Genomic DNA, 20,265 nt, shown 5'->3' on the forward strand with positions numbered 1-20,265 from the left:
ACGCTCAGCGGACGCTGTGGTTGGTAGGCGCTGCCTTGGGGGAGGTGACTTCGATCAAGCAACGACTTTTGAAAGGCCGGGCGTGCCTTTTAAAAGCTCGAGGTGACCGAGGGCGAGTGTGGTGGGGAGAAAGGAAAGGTCGGACTGCAGGTGGGATGATGAGGCACAGGTTTTGCGCTCTGGGCGGCGGTGGGGCTGGCTTCGCTTAATGCACTCGGTGCCCAATGGTAGAGCTCGAGCGCGGCAATCCACACAGCTCATCTGCCCGCCACCGTCGCGCCCGTCGCCCGTCGAAAGCACCCCGCCACCGCCCCCATAGCTCGCGACCCGCATAATGGTCCTTGGATTCCGATTCCTGGCACCGCAATTCTCACCAGAGCCACATTATCCGTGTCAGAGGCAGCGGCGCGGATTGTGAGTGTCGCGGGGTCCCGGCGTTTAGGGCCTTAGCCCCGGCGAACGGTAACCTCTCACGGCTTACCGCGCAGGTTGACACCATGGTCGAACGAATCGCTTGCGGCTACGGGCTTATAAGGCCATCTCGTTTGCCATTGACTCACTACTCCTCCCTTGCGGTGTCATACCGCCGCATGTTTCCCAGTCACAGAGCTGATCTTGTTGGAAACCTGCCCCCAACCAATCGGACGCCTAGTTGGGCGACGCGGCTGCCTGAAATCCAGAACCCCACTTCACGTGACGAGCCGCAAGTTCACCCAGCATCGCAGCTCGAGACACGGAGTATCCTATGTCCTGGCTTTCCTCAGGATTCATACTGGAAAATCCAGCTGCCGACTTATGGGCCCTGCTGCACCAATCTACCCATACCAAACTGCACGGACAACATACACTTTCTGATCGACGTTCCACATCATCACCTTCCTATTAAGAATCTCATACGATTTGGATTTGTGCGGTCAAGACCGCCAAGGGAAAAGATTTTCGAAACAACTCTAGTATTACTGGATCCACAATGAAGCTGATGCCAGCTACGACAGTATCCGTTCTTCCGTAAACACGAGAGCACGTGATCATGATGAGATTCTTGGAGAGCCAAACATAATTTTGGACAACGACTCGGCTTGGCGAGTTGTCAAGCACTGAGATCTTTCTAGCTACGCGGAAAAGGAAAACATCAAGAACGACGGGATAAAAGGTAACGGCAGTACACGAGAACATAACAGGAGAGCAGGGCCTCGATGCAATCCCCGCTGTCAACTTTGTCCGGCACAGAAATCAGAGCTTCGACACCCTTCCCATCTCCTGCTTCGCCACGTCTCTCAAGACCCTCTTCAGAATCTTGCCACTTGCTGTCTTTGGAATCGCGTCCACAAACACTACTCCTCCAGCCAACCATTTGTACTTCGCCAGCCGCTCACTGACCCATCGCTTCACATCATCCGCAACCAAATCAGTCGCACCGGCCCTCTTCACAACGTATGCACGGGGAACTTCAGACTGCGTCTCCTCGTCGAACACCCCAATGACACCCACATCCAGCAAGTCCGGATGCGTCAGTAGGACCGCCTCCAATTCTGGTGGGGCAACCTGGAAGCCACGAACCTTGATAAGTTCCTGCTACTCGTTAGTGCATATTCTCGAGCATTTTCCTTAAAGAAAAAAAAGATCGAGTGTGGAATACGGAGCAACCGGAGCAGTCACATACCTTCTTCCTATCCACCACCCGGAACACCGGGCCCCTCCCATCCCCCTTATCCACCGCCTCAACCACATCCCCCGTATGGAAAAACCCCTCCTCATCCCACTCCTTTCTACTCACCCCACCCCTCTCCATATCCACATACCCCATCACAACCGTCGGCCCTCTCACACAAATCTCCCCCCTCACCACTTCCCCCCTCCTTCTCACCACAACCTCCTCCCCATCGTCCCCCACAACCTTGACGTCCAACCCCGCCACCGCCCTCCCCACGAGCCCCTCCCCATCCCTTTCCCCCGGCCCCCACTGCGTCGCAACACACGTCGTCTCCGTCATCCCCCAAACCTGCGACACGACCCCCACGCCGCCGGTCCCGCCCTCGCCCACGGGACGATCCAACAACGCCTGCAACGCCGCCTGCGTCCCCGCCCCCAACGGCGCCGCCCCGCACCGCACCCACCGCACGCTCCCCAGCCCGCACGCCGGATCGCGCAGCACCGTGGGCGGCAGGTTCAGGATCGCCAGCACGCACGGCGGCACGACGATGACGTCGGTGACGCCGTGCGCGCGCACCGCCCGCAGCGCCGCCTCGGCGTCGAAGCGCCGCTGCACGAAGGTCGTCCCCCCCGCCGCCAGCGTCGTCACGTGCAGCGACGGCGCGATGGCGGCGTGGAAGGGTGGCAGGAAGCAGAGGCGCCGCGCGTGCGCGTGCCACGGCGGCTGCGACGAGAGGTGCGCGTGCGGCGACGTGTGAGCGTGCGCGAGGGCGTGCTGCGCGATGAGGTTGGCGTGCGTGAGCGGCACCGGCTTGGGGAGCCCCGAGGTGCCGGAGCTGAAGAGGAGCATGGCGGGCGTTGTGGCGTTGGGGGCTGGCCGGCCGGTGCTGGAAGGCGAGGGGGCGGGCAGGCGGTGCCAGTCGCGGGAGCCGTGGTGGAGGAGGGTGCGCCAGGAGGGGTGGGTGGTGGTGGAGGGTACGTCGTCAGCGGGCGGCGTGGAGAGCGGGACGTGGTGGTCGAAGAGCAGGATGCGCCGTGCGTGTTCGTGGGCGAGGAGCTCGGTGCCCATGGAGGTGGCGAGGATGGCGGGGAGGAGCTCCGGCTCGCCGATGACCATCTTGACGCGCGAGGCGCGGAGGTGGTGCTCGAGCTCGAAGGGGGTGTAGGCCGGGTTGGTGCCGGTGAAGACGCAGCCGGCGGCTATGATGCCAAGGACGAGGACGGAGTAATATATCTTTTAAGCTCTGTAAGCGAGATGCAGCCAAGATGCATGCTGGTGCAGAGAGGCGCAGACGCACGTCGCTGAACGAACTTATGCAGACAGTATCGCCGGGTTTGAGACCCGCTTCCTGGAAGCCGGCAACCAGCTGCCTGATTATGGTACGGGCCTCGTTGGCCGACACCGAGCGCGAGGGGTCCGAAGCATCAACCCAGAGCTACCACGTTTTCCGTCAGACTCCCCACATAGGTTGAGCTGCAAGGAGGTACTTGGGTACTTACGGGCTTATCCTGGTCATATTTGGCATCGTCGAACCCCCAGGACAAAATGTCCTTTGTGCTGATCTCGGGATGCTCTGGAGATAGGTACGGCATCGTGGAATGCGATGGATACAATCGATAGTTTGAGGAGAGGGGAGCATAGGTGAGAAGGGATAGGTACAGGTGAGATTGTATTTATCTCTTCACCGTCTTACATGGTCTTACATACCCCGCGAAATCTGACAGGGGTTTTATTCCCGGTCAGTACGGCTACTCGGCTACGTTGGGGGCGAATTCTAAGCGCAAGAACGCAGTTAGATCGTGCATTCCATAACGGCCAACTACAACGGCTAGCCTCTTCGCACAGGCTTTAGAGTTATCCGGCAGGCTCAACAGCATGATCAAAAGTCCCACCTTCAAAGATAAAAACATGGGTAAGAAGTACAAGAACAGGGCTCGTTCGCGTGTCTAGCCCCGAATGCTGATTGGCTCGGACTTTATGGAGCCCTGTCGCTGAGTGAGAAATGTGGCGCACGAGAAAGTATCTAATCCATCGGTCCATCACTATTCCTCTTCTGTCTAGCTACTGCTTATCTTTTCAGCAGGTATGCCGCGTAATGCGCAACCCAAGGTGGCTGATGAGAGAGGATACCATGCTCCACGAGATCGAAGAGTGCTTCGGTCAAGATCGTGCCGCTCCACAACGATCGTATTGCCCCTTTCACTGATCTCTTTTGTAAGTGTATCCTCGTTTGAAACTCTTGTTCGTTGACAAAGGAAGCACTATCTGCCCGTCTCCCGCCTTCATCTTCATCCTCCGCTGTAATCAAGGTAAATAATTACGACAGTACTCCAGCCGCAGGCATGTTCTTGGCGATGGCGCGCGTTCCTGAATGGACGATTCTGGTGCACGCCGGATATCAAATGCTACAGAGCGTTGGCCAGGGCCGCATGCATCGTTCCAAAATTACGAAGGTGTTTAGGCATACGCTCTAGACTTTGTAGTTCCTTGCTTATCCACCAGCTCGGCCTTGAGTTTTGCTGGGTTGTTGTTCGGCTGCGTTAGAGGAAGATGTCAAAGTGTTCGAAGACTACGTAGTAGTAGTTCAAAGTCACATAAATAATAGTGATCCCTTCTCGCATTTAGGCTCCCTACAATGTCAAGTCTGTCACCGCCGGCCAGGGGGCACTGCGCCAGAGTTGCATTGCATTACATTGAAGCCGTATAAGAAAGGTCAGACGTCCGGATATACATTGCGAGCTTGCTCCTTTCGGGAAAAGTTCCGAGCATGGTTCGGTCTGATTAAGAAGCCAAGCACCGCTGCCTAGCCAGCCACCTAAGGCTGTGTGGAAGTTAAGCATTTTGAGTGGATGAAACATGGGCCGCGAAAGCTTGTTTACCCCCTTCACCTTTGACTTAAGGAGATAAATCCCTACCACAGGGAAATGAAGAACCTTCTTGACAGAGACTTCGAACGAGAATCCCTACAGGTCCTATATCTTAAAATACTGTCTTGTCTGGTTCAATGCATCTTGTGGGGTACAGGCCGCACTGCCTTTGTGGACTGCGTATTCTCACACAAATTGTTCCTCTTTTCACAGTCCTCCGGTGTAGTACGTTGCATTGAAATTTGCCCGAGGATAATGTTCGGTATTTCAAGCATTCTGTTCAAGTGATGGATCAGACACGCATGTACATTGTCGTAGTCTTTTGACAAGGTAGAGCTGTCGGGCAAATGAAGGTAGCTCACTTTATCAAGCTGAAATGGTTAACGAGCTGTCAAGTTATGCTGTCGACCTTGAGTTACGGCGCCACGCTATTACCCATAATGGCATTTCCTTCGAAATCTGTTAATGAAGATCGAATGCTGATGAGAACTCAATTAGGATTTTGATTTCTTCTTAAGAGACTTGAGAAGAATACCCGCGAGCTTCGATGGTAGAGAACTTCCGCTCATAAGCGTTCAGTTCAACCGAAAAGCTGCTGTAGTGGTGAATATTAAATACTTCTTTCAAACCCCTTCCGTTCTTTTTCCTCTCGCATGCGCAAGAAAGTCATTTCTCGGTCTGGTTAAATCATATGACTCCTTTGTTGATGTTAATGATGTCTCTTGTTTCCCCTGAAGGCTCTTCTCTTACTCCTCCTCAACATCCTCGACGGATGCGGGCTTGGCCTCTTTGACCTTTGGTGTGTTGTGTTCAGTCTTCTGTCTCTTGGTGTCAGGCGAGCCAGCGAGCTTGGGTTCAGCAGTGGGAGGGTCAGGCAGACGCTTGGCCAGGTCTTCCGCTTCGGTCTCAGTCTCCTTGCCCTGTTGGGTAGCAACGCCATCCTCGGCGGTAGGAGGGAAGTATTTCCTGCAGCGCGCGCACCCAAAATCCAGACATCAGCATACGAAATAGGACATCCAAGCCGAAAACCGAGGGACAGAAAAAAAAAGAGAGAAAAAAAAAGAAAGACTTACGGCAGCACCCTCAAATACTCACTCTCATCCTTCTCCAAGAAATTGCAAAACACAATCCTCTCCAGCCCGCCCTCCTCGTCCTCATCCAACCACCTCCTCACCTCGCCCACCGCCGTCTCCGCCGCATCCCCACTCGGATACCCATAAGCCCCCGTGCTCAGCGCGCTAAACGCCAAACTCCTGCACCCATTCTCCCGCGCCAGCTCCAACGCCCTGCGATAGCACCCGCGCAGCAGCCGCTCCGGCTCGCCCGCCCCGCCCCGCCTCTTCGCGACCCAATATATCGGCCCCACGGCGTGGATGACGTGCCTGGCCGGCAGCTCGTAACCCTTTGTGATTTTCGCCGAGCCCGTGGCGCAGCCGTCGAGGGTTTCGCATTCGTCGCGCAGGTCCGGCCCGGCGGCGCAGTGGATGGCGCCGTCGACGCCGCCGCCGCCGAGGAGCGACTCGTTGGCTGCGTTGACGATGGCGTCGACGCGCAGCGTCGTGATGTCGGTGCGGATGAGCGAGATGCGTGCGTTGTGCGCGGCGTTGGGCGGCGGCAAGGCAGCAGCGCCGGCGGTGGGGGACGAGGGCGGGGTGAGCTTCTTGCTGGCGTAGAGGGCGGCGAGCGTGGGGATGTCGGCGAGGGGGACGATTTTGGAGGCCATTTTGGCGAGTGGGGGCATGTGTTTGGTTGGTTGAGTGTGTCGAGTGTGTGGTGTTGGTTTGGTGGTGCGGGTAATAGGTGGGAAGCAGCTTGGGTGAAGCTGTGCAGAGGAGGAGCTTGGGCCACGTCGATGATGTAACTGAGTATAAAGTGAAGCTCCGCCCGTGGAAGTAAGGGCGCCGTTGAAGGAAGTTAAAAATGTCGGGGAATGAGCGTCTTTACATACGCAGGGGAGCTAGTCTAGAAGTGACACACAGAACGGGCCTACCTACCTCCTCCTCACAAACACAAACAGCGCCTCGTCCTTTCCAGCAAAACTCGGCAGCGGCACCTGCGCGACTCGCTCAAACTCCTTCCTCTCCCTCGCCATCCACTCCGCAATCGTCTCGTCCTTGAACCCAGTGAAGCCATTCCGGTTCTGCGTCCCCGCAACCACCACGTAATCCCCCCGATACGCCCTCAACACCCTCCCCGTGAAATCCGCACCGACCTGTGGATACACCAACAACAGCACATCCTCCCTCGCGCCGCCGCGGCCCTCCAGAAACTCCACCCCATCCATCCACACCGTGTCCCCGATCCACATGGTCCGCCACTCGCTGTGCGCATTGTCCACGGCCGCGACGCGACACCCGGCCGCGCGCCGCAGCTGCAGCGCCCAGTACCCGTTGCCCGACCCGATCTCGACGACCTCGCGCCCCGGCCACCGCTTGGGCCGCGGCGCCGGCGGCGCGTGCTGCGTCAGCTGCGCGACCGCCGACAGCGCGTCCCACGTCGGCACCGCGCACCCGAAGTGGTGGTAGAAGACGGGCAGCACGTGGTGCGAGATGCGCGTCTGCGCCGTGCCCGGCCACGGCCCCGCCCACTCGAGCGCCCGGCACGACCACGCCCAGTAGTCGTAGTATGGGTTCGCGAGCGGCTGCTTGCGCTTGTTGGGGAGCGTGAGCGTGAGCGGGGTCGTGGTGGTGGTGGTGGTGGCGGTGTCGGCGGTGGGGGACGCGAGGTGGAATTGCGATTGTAGGTGCGCGGCGATGGCGGCGCGGAGCGAGTCTTTCTTCGCGTTGGAGGCCAGGCCACGCAGGGCGGAGGCGGTCGAGGTGCTTGGGGAGAAGATGTTTGTGTATGCGGCTATGTCTGTGCTGGGAGGTGGCGGGATCTGTTTGGAAGGTGTAGGTTAGGGTGGGTGCTGAAATCTCGAGCTGCGGGGTCTTGGTTTTGGGCGCAAAGCCCGTAATGATGGCGGCTTACTGGTTTGTTCTCGTCGTCGACATACCAGCCATGCAGGCCGTGCTGGCCGCCGAAGCCAATCGCATGTTGCACCTGGTCTAGGGTGACCTCTGCGGTGGCGCGGTATACGTAGCTATCCTTTGCCGGAAGATTGAAAGCTTTTGTGAGGGAGCCACGGAGATCGTCATCTTGAGGGAGTAGTTCTAGGCTCCATGACGACAAGAACTCGTCTGGGTCGAATGGGGCGCGCGAGCCGATTGTCTGCGGCTTCGTAGGTGCGGGTGGCATTGTTTGGTGTTGAGTAAATCCTAGAGCGGGGCAGCCGATCCGATGACGTCCGCGCCCCGGCACCCGCCGAACTCAACACCATCGTGGACCTTTACTTTCCGTATTCCAAATTCGGATCCAAGAATTACTCAGCAATATTGAACCAGCATACCTAATTTACCGGGTTCAATACACTGCTCATCAACTGCGCATTACACAAGTCGGTGAGGGATTTGGCGTTCGTAGAAATTGCGGACGAATTGGAGGCTGAGGAAATGAAGCAGAGAATGAGAGAGCTTGGAAGAACTATCGGGGGAGAGGGCTCTTTTTAGTGTATGTGACGTGAACAAGCGAGGAGAATCGTTGGAGTTTCCAGCAGGGTACGACCAAGAGTTTGAGAAAGATCCATTCCCAACAACCTCAGCATCCAAGAGCTAAATATCCGAAATAATCATCCCATCCATCCCCACTATTTCCAACCCAGCCCCTTGGACTCTCGGAGTATAGCGATATGCTCACAAGTTCCGCAAAGCTTCAATCGCGCATCTTAGTCGCGTTGTGACCCACTGGATTGTCCCACCAATGTATAACAGGGCTGATCCAGAATGCCACAAGTGCCGTCCAGCCCGTCTGCCCTCTTTATGGATGTGCACGCAAAGCCAGCTGAAATACATGTGACGAAGGTCCCGAGATGACATTGTCAGGCTGGAAGCTCGAATATTTGATCGACCGTGCCTTGATTGTGCTCTTCACGATTAATCGTTGGATGGGCTTGTCCGTTGATCGAGTAGTCAAAGGAGAGTGTCCGATCAAGTGGTGCTGAAATTTCGGTTTCCCTGGAGGTACGTGGGGTTTGAAAAGCTGGATTGAGGCCTCTATAGGGAAAGTAGGGTTGTGCCTCGGTGGCCAAGAGTTGCAGCTCAACTGCAGTCGTGTCCGGGTCTTAGTACTAACACTTAGCATGACGCTGATCGGCCACAGGGGTAAATCCACTTACTATGCCTCGTACGGCGACGAGTGCGGTGAAATGTGAGGTATGCCAACGCAATGCTGAAGAGAGCACCAAAGAAGGCAATGATGACGCCGATGAGGTTAATATAATCCCCGGGCGAGAGTGTGGATGACCGTTTGAATAGATGCTCAAACATTGCCGAAGGTTAGCGAGATGTTTTTGGAGAATGATAGAGCAACCGTGTCTTAACTTGTAGACGCTATGTTTTGTTGCAAATGCCACTATAGTAACATTGAAACAATCTTCTCGTAGCAAGGCGGAAGTGTATATAAGAGCGTCAATAACGTAATCCATCGGCAATTTTGGCGAAGGTTGTATATAAGCGCCCGCTCCGATCTTACTGGCGGGGAATGCGGTGCGACACACCAATGAGGGCGCGATTGGCTCTTATACGGAAGGAAGGCTTGTAAAAGGTCGTCGCTGTGGGGTTAAACTCCGAAGGATCGCTATCCTGGCCGAGGTCGAGTGTGGCTGTGGCCCTGACCTATGACAATGTCGCCAAGATACTAGAAGAGGATGCCTGTAGAGCCTCACCATGAAAACGAAATAATGTAATCCTGACCTATTACATTAAGATACCTAAAGATTATCCTCGTGCTTAGGATCTTCGCACTAGGGGTCGTCTGCATAATGGTGTTTTACAGACTCATCCCCGGGCTGTGTAGCTGAAAGAAACCCGTTGCGCTGCTAGGTTAGACTTATCGGCTTATACATCGCAACTTGCACACAATCCCATGCATGCCGACATATATGAAGAGCAGCCGTTACATCGAAGTGTATGGTTGGCGGTATCGACAGCCCATTGGTGGTGCAGTATGCTTTTAATAATTCACGGCCCTGGACTGGCTTCCCCTATGATATGTTCAGCCTTGTGCCTCTAACGAGAAGTATTCGGTCGAATATACCGGGGGCGAACATCTGTTTCCCTGTTGTGAGGGCATATATATATCCAAGCTTCCTGGACGGTATCGCGGGCAAAGGACAAGCCCTTGGTCAGCTGTGAGCAGTGGATCTGCTCTGACAAGAGCCATGGATACTAAAGCAACCTAGCGTGGCCCTAAGAGTAGCCAAGTTAGCACCGATTAACTTCGAGCCTCATGACACAAGCACCCCGGAGCATATCAAATAGGAAAGCCATCAATCATTCCCCAAAAAAAGAATCCCCCCTACACACAACGACTAAGTGTATATATATATATATCCATTCAAACCAAACAAAGTTCGTTCGCCATCCCTATGCAATTATCCACAATCAACACTTTTGAAAATTTCCCCTCTTTCAAAGAAGCGAGCCGCTCAGTCCCAGTTCTTGATCTTCATCGTGCCGTTCTCCTGCAGGTTCTTGTGCATGTTGAACGCCTGGAACAGCAGGTGCGGCTCGTGTCCCATGCCCTTGCGCAGGCACTCGTACTCGGCCTTGTTGAAGTAGTCTTCCAGGATCGGCTTGTAGTCGGGGTGCGAGCACTTGTTGATGATGACGCGGGCGCGCTCCTTGGGCGAGAGGCCGCGGACGTCGGCGAGACCCTGTTCAGAAATGTCAGTTTTTCGCTGTTTCTTTTGAGAAAACGAGGGAGTGGGTGGTGCATATAATGACGTACCTGCTCGGTGACGACGACATCCAAGTCGTGCTCGGTCTGGTCGACGTGCGTGCACATGGGGACGATGCAGCTGACACCGGTAGGGTCGGTCTTGCTGGGGCGGGTGCTGGGCGTGTGCATGATCGAGTACTTGGAGCTGCGCAGGAAATCGGCGGAGCCGCCGAGGCCGTTGAGCATGCGGCTGCCCATGACGCACGTCGAGTTGGCGTGCGCGTAGATGTCAACCTCGACCGGCGTGTTCATGCCGATGACACCCAGACGGCGGATGATCTCGGGCGAGTTGGACACCTGTTGCGAGCGCAGCAGCAGCTTGGGCGCGTACTGCTCCCAGTTGTCGTAGAAGCGCTTGAAGCCATCCGGCGAGAAGCGGATCGACGTGGCCGTCGCGAAGTCCAGGTTGCCGCTGTCGAAGAGGTCGAGGAACGAGTCCTGGAGCACTTCGGTCCAGACCTTCAGGTTCTTGAAGTCTGCACCGCCGGACTGTGTGATTCGTTAGTTTTTGCCTTTCACCCCACGTCTCCTTTCCACCCTTCCCTCCCGGATTTCTGGGTGTGAATCTGAGAAACTTACGGAAAGACCACCGACAACAGCGTTGGCAATGTTACCAATACCCGACTGGATGGGCAGGAGGTTCGCGGGCAGCCTGCCGCGGTCGACCTCATGCTTCAAGAACTCGATCAGGTGCGAGGCGATGGCTTGCGAGCCCTCGTCCGCGGGGGTGTTGGGCTGGGTCTGGTCGGGGTAGTCGGACTCGACGACGGCAATGACCTTTTCGGGGTCGACGGGGATGTGCGGCGTGCCGATGCGGTCCTCGGGAGCCATGATCAGGTAGGGCTTGCGGTTCGGCGGCAGGTCGGTCATGGTGATGTCGTGCAGGCCCTCAAACGAAGGGGCGGCGGTGTTGACCTCGATGATGATCTTGTCGGCCATCTGGATCAGCTCGGGGCTGGCGCCCACGCTGGCGCCGGGGATGATGCCGCCGTCCTCGGTGATGGCCGAAGCCTCGACGATGGTCACGTCCAGCTTGTTGTGCGGCTTGTTGAGCGTGTAGTAGCCGTACATCAGGTCGACGGGGAACATGGACAAGTGCTTGTCGAAGAAGTTGATGTTGCCGTTGTTGATGCCCTTGGCAATCTCCTTGCCGACCTGGTGAGGGCTGCGGCGCTCGATCATGTTGAGGCGCGCCCAGCGGTTCTCCGTTTCGGCGCCCGACGACGCGCCCACAAACAGGTTGTACTTGAGCTTGCCCTGCAGGCCATTCTTCTCAACGTGGTCGGCCAGGGCGGTGGGCACCTTCCTGCGGTGTTGGGTGAGCAATTGGCGGGCCAATGGCGGGGTCAAAGCAGAGGCTTACTTGGGGTAGCCAACGCCGGTGAAGCCGGACCAGCCGATGTACGAGTTGTGCGGGAACAGGTCGATGAGGTCCTCGGCCTTTGCGAGCTTCTGCAGGTAGGACGGACGCCTGACCCTGCTCCGGAGGAGTGCGGACGCAGCCATTGTTGCTGGAGCTCTCGGGAACGACGCGGCGGAAGAGACGGAAAGGAAAGACGGAGAGAGTGGGGAGACGGGCAATTGAAAAGGACGGGCTGAAGCTGCGGAGAGGAGGGGAGAGAGAGCGTTGTGGCGGGAGATGAGCAGCGGCCGGAAGCTATGACAATTTGCTCGGACGGAGGAATGGAAGAGGTGGTATATGTGCGCGCGACGACCCCACAGGCCCTTGGCGACTGAGCACGACTCTGGGGCAGCAGGCCGGGGTGTGGCCGGGATGGGCCCGACAGCGTCCCAATGCCGGGCGGCACAGGGCTCAGCGATAGCGCGGCCAAAGGAGCTGACGAGGGGGTGGGCGACGAGTCGAAGGGCCGGGCGGTGGTATGATATCACATCGCCGCAGTCCGCCGAGTTCCCGCCGCTCCGCCCGAGCGCCCTGTTCCAGAACGCGTCGAGTTGCGCGTGCATCTCGCGTCTCTCTGGCCCCACCAATGAGTGCGCCAGTTGACCAATCCAGCCGCCTTGCGTGAATTCAACAGAACGTCAACTCTCCATCCCCCTCCTGGCTGCCTCGCGGAACCGGCCGCCTCCACGCCCCTCCTCTCCAGTTCTCCAAAACGCGATTGACGTCGAACCACTGCGCGCGGGCCGCCTCCCGACGAGCCTCATCACCTCATGCCGCTCCGTAACGAGGCCCTTGTGATCGCATCCGTCGCTAGCGCCAACGCCTCGTGGCCTTGCGACTCAGTGAGGCGGCCGCACCGACGACCGCGCTGACACCTCCCCTGACACCAGCCGCGCCTTGCGAAACTTAACATCACAATAATTCTAAACGTTCCAGCTAACCCCTCCCCACCGTCAGCAATCGCCGACCGGACCCAATTCTTGCGGTCCCAACGCCCACCACCCCGCAGGGTCCAAGTGGAGCCCAATCCCAGCATCCATCCACCACCTATTGTATTGTAGCGCCGCCGCTCGAACAGCGGGATCGGGACTCTCGAAGTATCTCTTTGCTTGCTTGATTGCATCGTCGTGATCGTTGCAATGATAAGCCTACACTATTAACTGGGGCCTGGCTGAAGCTCCCGATCGGATCTAGATGCAGAAGACGTCTTTCATGTAGCTCTGACGTTATCCTATATTCATACGAACGCCCCAGAACTTGATCCCCCACCTCTCCTCACCGTGATGCAAACAACATGCAATTACCCGTGGTCGGACCCGGCCGGCACACATCCTCAGCCCTAATGACCGGGCCGGTGTGTGCACGCCCCCTCCGAGACAACAAAAGAAGAAGAAAAGAAAGGCAAAAAGTCAACACTACTACCTATCACAGCTGACGTGTCCCCACAATCACTCCACCCACCTGATTCATGGGAAGGTGGAAGAAGAAAAAAATAATACCACGAGCAGTGGTGACAAACCGTAGAAGTAAACGATTTCATGCAGCTGAGATGTATGTGTCATCACATTCATTATGTACATCCCCCATGATTGCCCCAGTTGTCGATGGAAAGGACCTTGAAGTCTATATAACTGTCAAACGACCGACTCCTCGTCGCACCTGTACTCCCCTTACCCGCCTATTCCATTGACCGGTTACCCATTCCTTCGTCCAAGTACCAAGGCCAGAAACACAAGCGCTGGATTCCTCCGATGTGTGTGAGAGAGAGAGAGCAGAGACCAAGGCGCGACGCCTGCAAAAGCAAAAGGGAACAAAAAAAAAAGGGACAAACAGCCAGATGAGTGATAGGAACCATGAAAGCGACCCGAGATGCAAGAAAACGTAGCCCGCCGCCATGTCCGCTATGCAGAAAAAGAACAAATCACCAACTCCTTCAACGCCACACCAAAAAAAAACTGCCCCTCCAACAAAACAAAGAAAAAAATTGGAAATATATGCCAGTTCACACGCAGAATGGTATCACCCAAACGCCTGATTTGCACATGCCTTCGACCCAAGCTTCCCAGCCAAAACCCCCCACCACGTACCCTAAACAGTTTAGCAAACCTCAACGGTGCGGTGCGATACTGACTTCCATCAAAACCGCCCTTTCCCCCCTCTCCCGTATCTACCACCAGCACTCTCCGCCAAGCAAGCCAAAAAATAAAAACCCGCGCCGCGACCGGACCGGACCGGCCATCTATCTGCTCCGATCTCGCATCATGCGGGCCGAGACTTACTTACTCACATACCTACCTACTAGTTAGAACCTCACGCGACCCGCACCCGCGCGGCAGCAGCCCCAGAGCTCCTCTTCCCGCGTTCCGTCTCGCTGCTGCTACTGCTACTATCGTCAAAAGCGACTCTCTTCGTAAACTCCATCTTCAGCGGACTGGGATTCGCCGTCGACGACGCACCCGCACCCGGCGCGTGCGCCAGGTGCGCCGAGTTGTTCGGGCTGCTGCTCATGAAGAGCAGCGAGTCGACGGCGTCCATCTCGGCCTGCTGGCTGGGCATGCGGAGGATGCCGGCGGGCCGTTGAGTACTAGTAGTCGTGCCTGTCGGCTGCCTGGTAGTACCGCCGGCCGCCGGCGTTGCGGGTGCGCCGAGGATGTCGGGGAAAGGTTTGGTGACGCGCACCTCGGGCCGGGGCTGGGACCCGAGCATGGGCGGCGGCGGGCGGGAAGATGATGTTGTGGAGCGGCGATGCCGCTTGGTGGGGCTGAGGTCTAATGCCGGGGCGAGGGTCGGGGCGGACGATGCGGAGCTGCTGAAGGTGGAGGCGGTCGAGGGGCGCGCATCCTCGTCGGTTGGGTCCAGCTGGGTGAGGCCTGTGTGCGGGAAGAGAATGGGAAAATGATTAGATAGGTCAGGGAGAAAAAAAGAAGAGAGCATCCCCCCGACGAGATGTTTAAAAATGCCAAAGGGCCCACCTTACCTGTCGTTGGACCAAACATTCGGATCCTTGACGGGCTCCTTTGCGCGCCTGGTGTTCCCAGATACCGATCTGACGGGTCGGACAGCGCGCTTGGGCGTCTGGTGCGTCGATCATACGCGTGGGGAGAGTCGTCCGTCGCATTCCTGAACTTTGCCGAGGTAGGTGTCTGAGTGGCCGAGCGCGACGTCCTTTGTGACGTGGCTGCCGTCTCCAGCTCCTCGATCGACTGATGCTCCCACCCGTTCTGCACCTTGACCATTGCATAGGAAAGACGCGTCTTCAAGTCGGCAGACAGCTGTAGAACGCCAAACAGTCAATGAAGCTGCTTCAAGGACGCGTCCGCGTCGCGTCGCGTCGTATTCTCACCTTTCCTATCCTGCTCAGGCTTGACAGCGCGCCCATGTTTGCCGAGGGGACGCTGGTGCAGAGTCCGGTGGTCATCAGGCTGGCGCTGCTGCTGGGGATCTTCACCGCGCCGCTCGCGGTTCGTTTCGTTCCTTGCGATATTGTGGGAGTGTCGACGGCCATGGGGCTCGCGGACGACGCATTCTGGAGCTTCTCGGCCATGATTGTCGAGGGCTGGGGCGTGACTGCTCTGGATGGTGACCGGACGTCCTCCTGATTGGCGGGTGGCGGGACAGGCTGGCTGTAGGGCGGGCACTGGCTCGAGACATTTGAGGTCGCAGGCGAGGTCAACTCCGTGTCGACGATTGATTCGGTGGAAACATTGCTCTGGGAGGACAGGAGAGCGGGCGCGTAGCTGACGCTGCTGGACGCGGAGATGTCAGACTCCTGTGACGCGGGCAGCACGTTCACGTCGGTGGTGATGGTGGTGTTGCTGGGCTGGGCAACGGCATCGCGATGGCTCTCTGCGACGCGCGTCAGTCTCGGGCAGTCCTTCGGCGCGACATATGTAGAGAGCAGTCGACGCGATGAACTCACCGTGGGCGGCGGGGTGCGCTCGCGGCGCGGGAGCCAAGCCTGGAACCGCGGCTTGAGCGTCTGGCCGCAGCGAGACAGCCGCGTCGGGCGCGACAGATGCCATGGCGGACGGGATCGGGCGGGCGCAGTGGTGGGAGAGCTGGAGGCACGATTCTGGGACGTGTTCGCGCCGCTGCTGTCGACGGCGGATGACGGCGTCGTTGCTGTTCGGACCCGCCTGACGCGTGACCGGGGGGTGAGCGGGATGCGATGCGAGCGAGCGGTCTTCGCACGCAGCGCAAGCGGAAACCCGGGCAAAAGCGAGGCCGAGGACTGGAGGATGCAGGTGTAACGCGTGCCGCGATGCAAGCGTCCTATGTCTGGCGGCCAACAAAGAACGGTGAGGGTAGTTTGGCCAGCGGCGCGAGACGTACGCGGTCTCCGCCGCGTGCTCCCGTGCCTTGAGCGTCCGCCGTGTCCGCCGTATAGCCGCGCGCGCGCGCCGCAATAAACACCGACGGGACGACGGCCACGCGGGTGCCTGTGCGCTGCCGTCGCGACGGGCCATCGCGTCAAATGAAGCTTTGCCATTGCCTGCTACCCGATACACGCCTCCCCACCCCTCTGCTGCAGTCCGCTTTTCGATGATGTGCATATGGAAAAAGCAACTCTAGATCTCGGGTAGAATCCCTGCCGCCCCCAATGAACGCCGGGAAATGCCTGTTTGCAAGAACGAGCTCGCGCCGCCATGCACGTAACCGCCCCCAGATAACCACGAGCTCGGCCGCGTCAATCTGCGAAGAAAAACATCAACCCAAAAAACGCGACCCATCACCTTCGTCTCTTCCCGCCACGGTTCGCCGCCGCCTCCTGAGCCTTTCTCTTCCGGCCCTCTTTGCCCCAGTACTCGGCCTTCTCGCGCTTCTCTCGCTCCGCTCTCTTCTCCTCGTTCTCCGCAACCTTCTTCCGGTAGCCCTCCCTTCTCTTCTCTTGCGCGTCTCTGCGCTTCGCCACCTTCTCGTTGCGCAGCGTCATGACCTGCTGCATGAGATTCCGGGCCACCCTCTCCTCCTTGCCAGCCACAACCGCACGCTTTTGCATATACGTTTCCTTCTTCTGCTTCTGCATCTGCGTCGGCTGCGATGCAAAAGGCAGGTCTTTCGCAAGCTTCTTCGGCACTCTCAGTGCGTTGAAGTGGCGTTCCGCGCGCTCAATCTTGCGATAGGCCGAGTTCTTTTCCAGGGGTGTCTCAATGCCCTCTGCCCGACGCACTTCGCCCGTGAGACGCATGCCCTTCCAAGCGCTATCCTCGCCATCCTCTGCGCCCGACAGGTCCAGCAGGTTGGTGACTGCGTTGTAAAACTTGTGTGGCTTGATAGGGAACCACGCCCTCAGGAAGACAATATCACTCATGAGCACCTTATCCTCGAAAGTTGCACGGAAGCAACCCTCTGGTTTGCTGAGCGCTCTCTTGATCTGGCCACGAATGCCAGACACAGTCTTGATGCTAGCTCCCTCGAACTTGGCAATTTCCAAAGATGTGCCGAACATGTCTTTGATGAAAGCCGTGTTCTTGAAAATCTTGTAGGGGTGACCAGTCAGCTTGAGCTTCTTGACGATCTCAAAGCTTTCATCAACATTCAAGACCACGCCGGTCGCCGCGATTCGGAAACCAGGGTTTTTGTTGGAGAAGCTCTGCACACAGCAGAAACCCGTGTTTGGTGCGATTAGCGGTCCGTAAAATGTACCGAAGCAGTGCATGTGCTCAGGAGTGTACTTGAGCATGCGGTTGCGCACTCGCGAATCTGAAATGCTGTAGATGGGCAAACTCTGGAATCTCCTCCAGCCCAGAGAGAAGATGAGAGGATCGTTTGTCTTGAGAATCTTCTTGTGCCAGCGGTGGCGCTTGATACGCACCTGAAGGTACCCAAAGCGGTCCTCAGTGGGCGTAAGACCGCCAATGATGACCGGGAAACGCGGATTGAAGTTGGCCGAGAACTCGTAGGGTACGTTTTCGAGTACAATGCGAGCGTATGTGCCTGCCCTGTAGCCCTCTACGCGGACTCGGGACTGGTCGTCCAATTGCTCGAACTCAGCGCGGTTGATGTCCAGCTGCTTTTGAATAGCAGCCTTCTGTGCGTCATACCAGTCGTCTTCACCGAACTCTTCGCCTTCCCCGCCCTCTGCCCGTTCGTTGGTCTTGTCGTTGGCGAAGCCGGCACGATCTTCTTCTTCGAACCTGAGCCTGAGCTCTTCTTTCTTTCTCGCGTTCTTATCACGCTCCTCCTGCATCTTGGCTTCCTCGGCCTCTTCACTCTCCTTCTCACCCACAACTTCTCCGGTCTCAAGGTCTTCAAAGGCGCCGTCGCCTTCATCGTCATCCTCGATGCCTTCAAATTCATCTTCTGAGCCTTCATCATCATCATCTTTTCCGAGTCTGGTCGATGCAAACCTGCGGCGCAGAGCCTCCAGGTTATCCGCGTCGGTCCACTTCTCCTCCAGAGCTTCGTAGTTATACTCCGGAATGGCGCGGTCTTCGCCATCCGCCGTAGAGTTGTTCTTGACGGCCTTGAAGAACTCGTCTGGGTCTTGTTCTTCGGCATTTTCATCTTTCTGCTCTCCCCTCCATGTCTGGAGAACTTCAGCTGGGGACATAGAGTCATTATACATTAGACGCGCGAGCTCAGTCGTCCGGTAAGGTCGTTTTTTGCCGTGGGCTTTTCTCGCAGTCTCTGCAAGGTTCTCTTTCCATTTCAGTGCGCCTTCGTCGTCCGAGGAACCTTCGTCTTCACCGTCCTCGTCGCTGAAGTCATCGGGGTCTTCGAGGTCTTGATCTTCGACAGAGGAAATCGAACCGAGATCGGAGTCGCTGTCGGCGAATGCAATGTCGTCTTGTTCATCCCCGTTCGCAGCTTTATCGTCATTGTTGCGGAACGCGCGGCCAAGCCGACTTTCCTCGATGTGTCCGGTGTCGTCCTCGTCATCTTCTTCGCCGCTTCCGAGCATTTCCTCGTCCTCGTCCTCCTCATCCTCGCTGCCATACTCTTCCTCGTCCTCCTCCTCGACTCTGCTCGCAAGACGAGCGTGGCGCCGACTGGTTCGCCCCTTGTCATCAGCGTCATCATCTGCCGCATTGCTGCTGACTGCTCCGCCGTTGCTAAAGAGCTTGAATTCCTTGTCAGCCTCGCCCAGCAGTCTTCTCTCACCCTGCAATCCGACAACAAGTTGTTCGCCCAAGCCTCGTTCTTCGTAGTCTGCATTCGGGTCGAATGTTGGCTTCTTCACATCAATGTAGACGGCGTCTTTGTCGACCAAAACACCGCCAACGTCGGACATGGGAGCGAAGAGGACCTTCTGCTTCTCTCCGAGTCTCCTGCTCTTCGACTTTCCGGTAATCTGCTGAGCAGCCTTCTCTTGGAATGGCGTAGGGCATGGATCTGGCAATGACTCGATCATCGACACATTCAGATCTCCTACACCCGGCACGTGTACCCTAGCACCCTGCGCTGGGAAATTTGTGCCCCTCAGGTAGCCGTATAACGCGACGGTTCTATCGCACTTTGCATCCTCCTCAATATGGGTCGGTGGGGTGATGTCGAGGAAGCGGTCGGCCACGCAGTAAGGATGGGAGTTCCTCCACACGAGCGGTCTTGGGTTCTTCATGACGGACAAAAATCGCGACAAGTTAAGGACTTCGCGATCCGGGTATCTTCCGTTCACCACGCCAGAGAGGTAGAACAGCTTCGCGCCCTGGTACAACTCACTCCAGAAGCGATGTTTCAACCTCTTCTTTTGAATGCTGAGCGCCGACTGCTTCTTGAATAGATCCAGGTGGGTCAGGATGCCAAAGACATTTCCAGGCATACCCGTGGAGCTCAGCACGTTCAAGAACTCCATGGTCTCCATCTCGAAGCCGTAGTTGCCATCAATCATGAGCAACACAATATCCACGACCTTGGCAATATCAATCATTGCTGCGAGAGAGTCTGCCGGGGTTTCAATGAAGGTGAGCCGGCGGCGCTTGGAGGTAACGACGGTTAGAGGGCCGATGGGATGCGACAAGGTCTGCTTCGTGTAGCGACGGATGAGGGATTTAATCAGAGTCGACTTGCCAACCTGCACTATAATGAGCGGTTTATCTCATAATCGGAGCACTGGGGTACATACACCTGGAGGGCCGACGACAGCGACGACGATGGGTGGTGCCTCCTCGGGGAGGCGATCCACCAAGGGAACATGGAGGCGCTTCTCTTTGATCTACAATAGAGTCAGTATCTGCATGCGGCTTCGAAGCACTGTAGTGCGTACGTCATGAGAGCGCGTGGCCTGCTTCTGCAGCTTCCCCGGGTTGGCGAAGGCGAAGGCCTTGGGGTTTGCTCCTGTGCATTGCGGTCAGCCCAGCAGCCCGAGATGGCAAAATCGGGTGAACGTACCCCCCGTCGGCTTCTTCTTCTCCTTGCCCGTACGATGAGGCTTGTTAGTCTGTTCGGACATGTTTGTTGCGCTGTGAGCCTCACGCAGATCGCAAGTCGCGACAGCTTCGCGGAGGAAATTTTGGCTGGAGACCTTGGCGCTAGTCCACAATAGCGCAAGGGTGGTTTGTTATCGATAAGAGGGTCGCCGACTC

At 57.1% G+C, this 20,265-nt stretch overlaps 6 protein-coding genes across 6 annotated transcripts; all 6 read right to left on the reverse strand.

Annotated features, from left to right (window-relative positions):
- Positions 1-1,233: 1,233 nt before the first annotated feature.
- On the reverse strand, positions 1,234-3,246 carry BKCO1_4000011 (amp-binding enzyme; the record flags this gene model as incomplete). The annotated part of the gene is made up of 4 exons (XM_020275418.1): positions 1,234-1,572; positions 1,664-2,887; positions 2,952-3,089; positions 3,154-3,246. 4 exons carry the CDS (start codon positions 3,244-3,246, stop codon positions 1,234-1,236), a joined length of 1,794 nt encoding a protein of 597 aa, XP_020128466.1.
- Positions 3,247-5,267: 2,021 nt separating this feature from the next.
- BKCO1_4000012 (a1pp-domain-containing protein) lies at positions 5,268-6,262 on the reverse strand (the record flags this gene model as incomplete). The annotated part of the gene is made up of 2 exons (XM_020275419.1): positions 5,268-5,487; positions 5,595-6,262. The coding sequence occupies 2 exons, from the start codon at positions 6,260-6,262 to the stop codon at positions 5,268-5,270; spliced, it is 888 nt and encodes a 295-aa protein (XP_020128424.1).
- Positions 6,263-6,511: 249 nt separating this feature from the next.
- Positions 6,512-7,758, reverse strand: BKCO1_4000013 (transcription factor nrm1 whi5; the record flags this gene model as incomplete). The annotated part of the gene is made up of 2 exons (XM_020275420.1): positions 6,512-7,399; positions 7,492-7,758. 2 exons carry the CDS (start codon positions 7,756-7,758, stop codon positions 6,512-6,514), a joined length of 1,155 nt encoding a protein of 384 aa, XP_020128425.1.
- Positions 7,759-10,045: 2,287 nt separating this feature from the next.
- On the reverse strand, positions 10,046-11,844 carry BKCO1_4000014 (acetyl-hydrolase; the record flags this gene model as incomplete). The annotated part of the gene is made up of 4 exons (XM_020275421.1): positions 10,046-10,273; positions 10,348-10,827; positions 10,918-11,644; positions 11,702-11,844. The coding sequence occupies 4 exons, from the start codon at positions 11,842-11,844 to the stop codon at positions 10,046-10,048; spliced, it is 1,578 nt and encodes a 525-aa protein (XP_020128461.1).
- A 2,206-nt stretch (positions 11,845-14,050) lies between these two features.
- BKCO1_4000015 (mediator complex subunit med21) lies at positions 14,051-15,762 on the reverse strand (the record flags this gene model as incomplete). The annotated part of the gene is made up of 4 exons (XM_020275422.1): positions 14,051-14,610; positions 14,718-15,012; positions 15,084-15,586; positions 15,660-15,762. 4 exons carry the CDS (start codon positions 15,760-15,762, stop codon positions 14,051-14,053), a joined length of 1,461 nt encoding a protein of 486 aa, XP_020128462.1.
- Positions 15,763-16,469: 707 nt separating this feature from the next.
- On the reverse strand, positions 16,470-20,132 carry BKCO1_4000016 (ribosome biogenesis protein; the record flags this gene model as incomplete). Its single annotated transcript, XM_020275423.1, has 4 exons — positions 16,470-19,754; positions 19,806-19,895; positions 19,947-20,017; positions 20,072-20,132. 4 exons carry the CDS (start codon positions 20,130-20,132, stop codon positions 16,470-16,472), a joined length of 3,507 nt encoding a protein of 1,168 aa, XP_020128463.1.
- Positions 20,133-20,265: the final 133 nt, after the last annotated feature.

Source organism: Diplodia corticola (genome assembly GCF_001883845.1).
Source record: "Diplodia corticola strain CBS 112549 chromosome Unknown scaffold40, whole genome shotgun sequence".
Lineage (NCBI taxonomy): Eukaryota > Fungi > Ascomycota > Dothideomycetes > Botryosphaeriales > Botryosphaeriaceae > Diplodia > Diplodia corticola.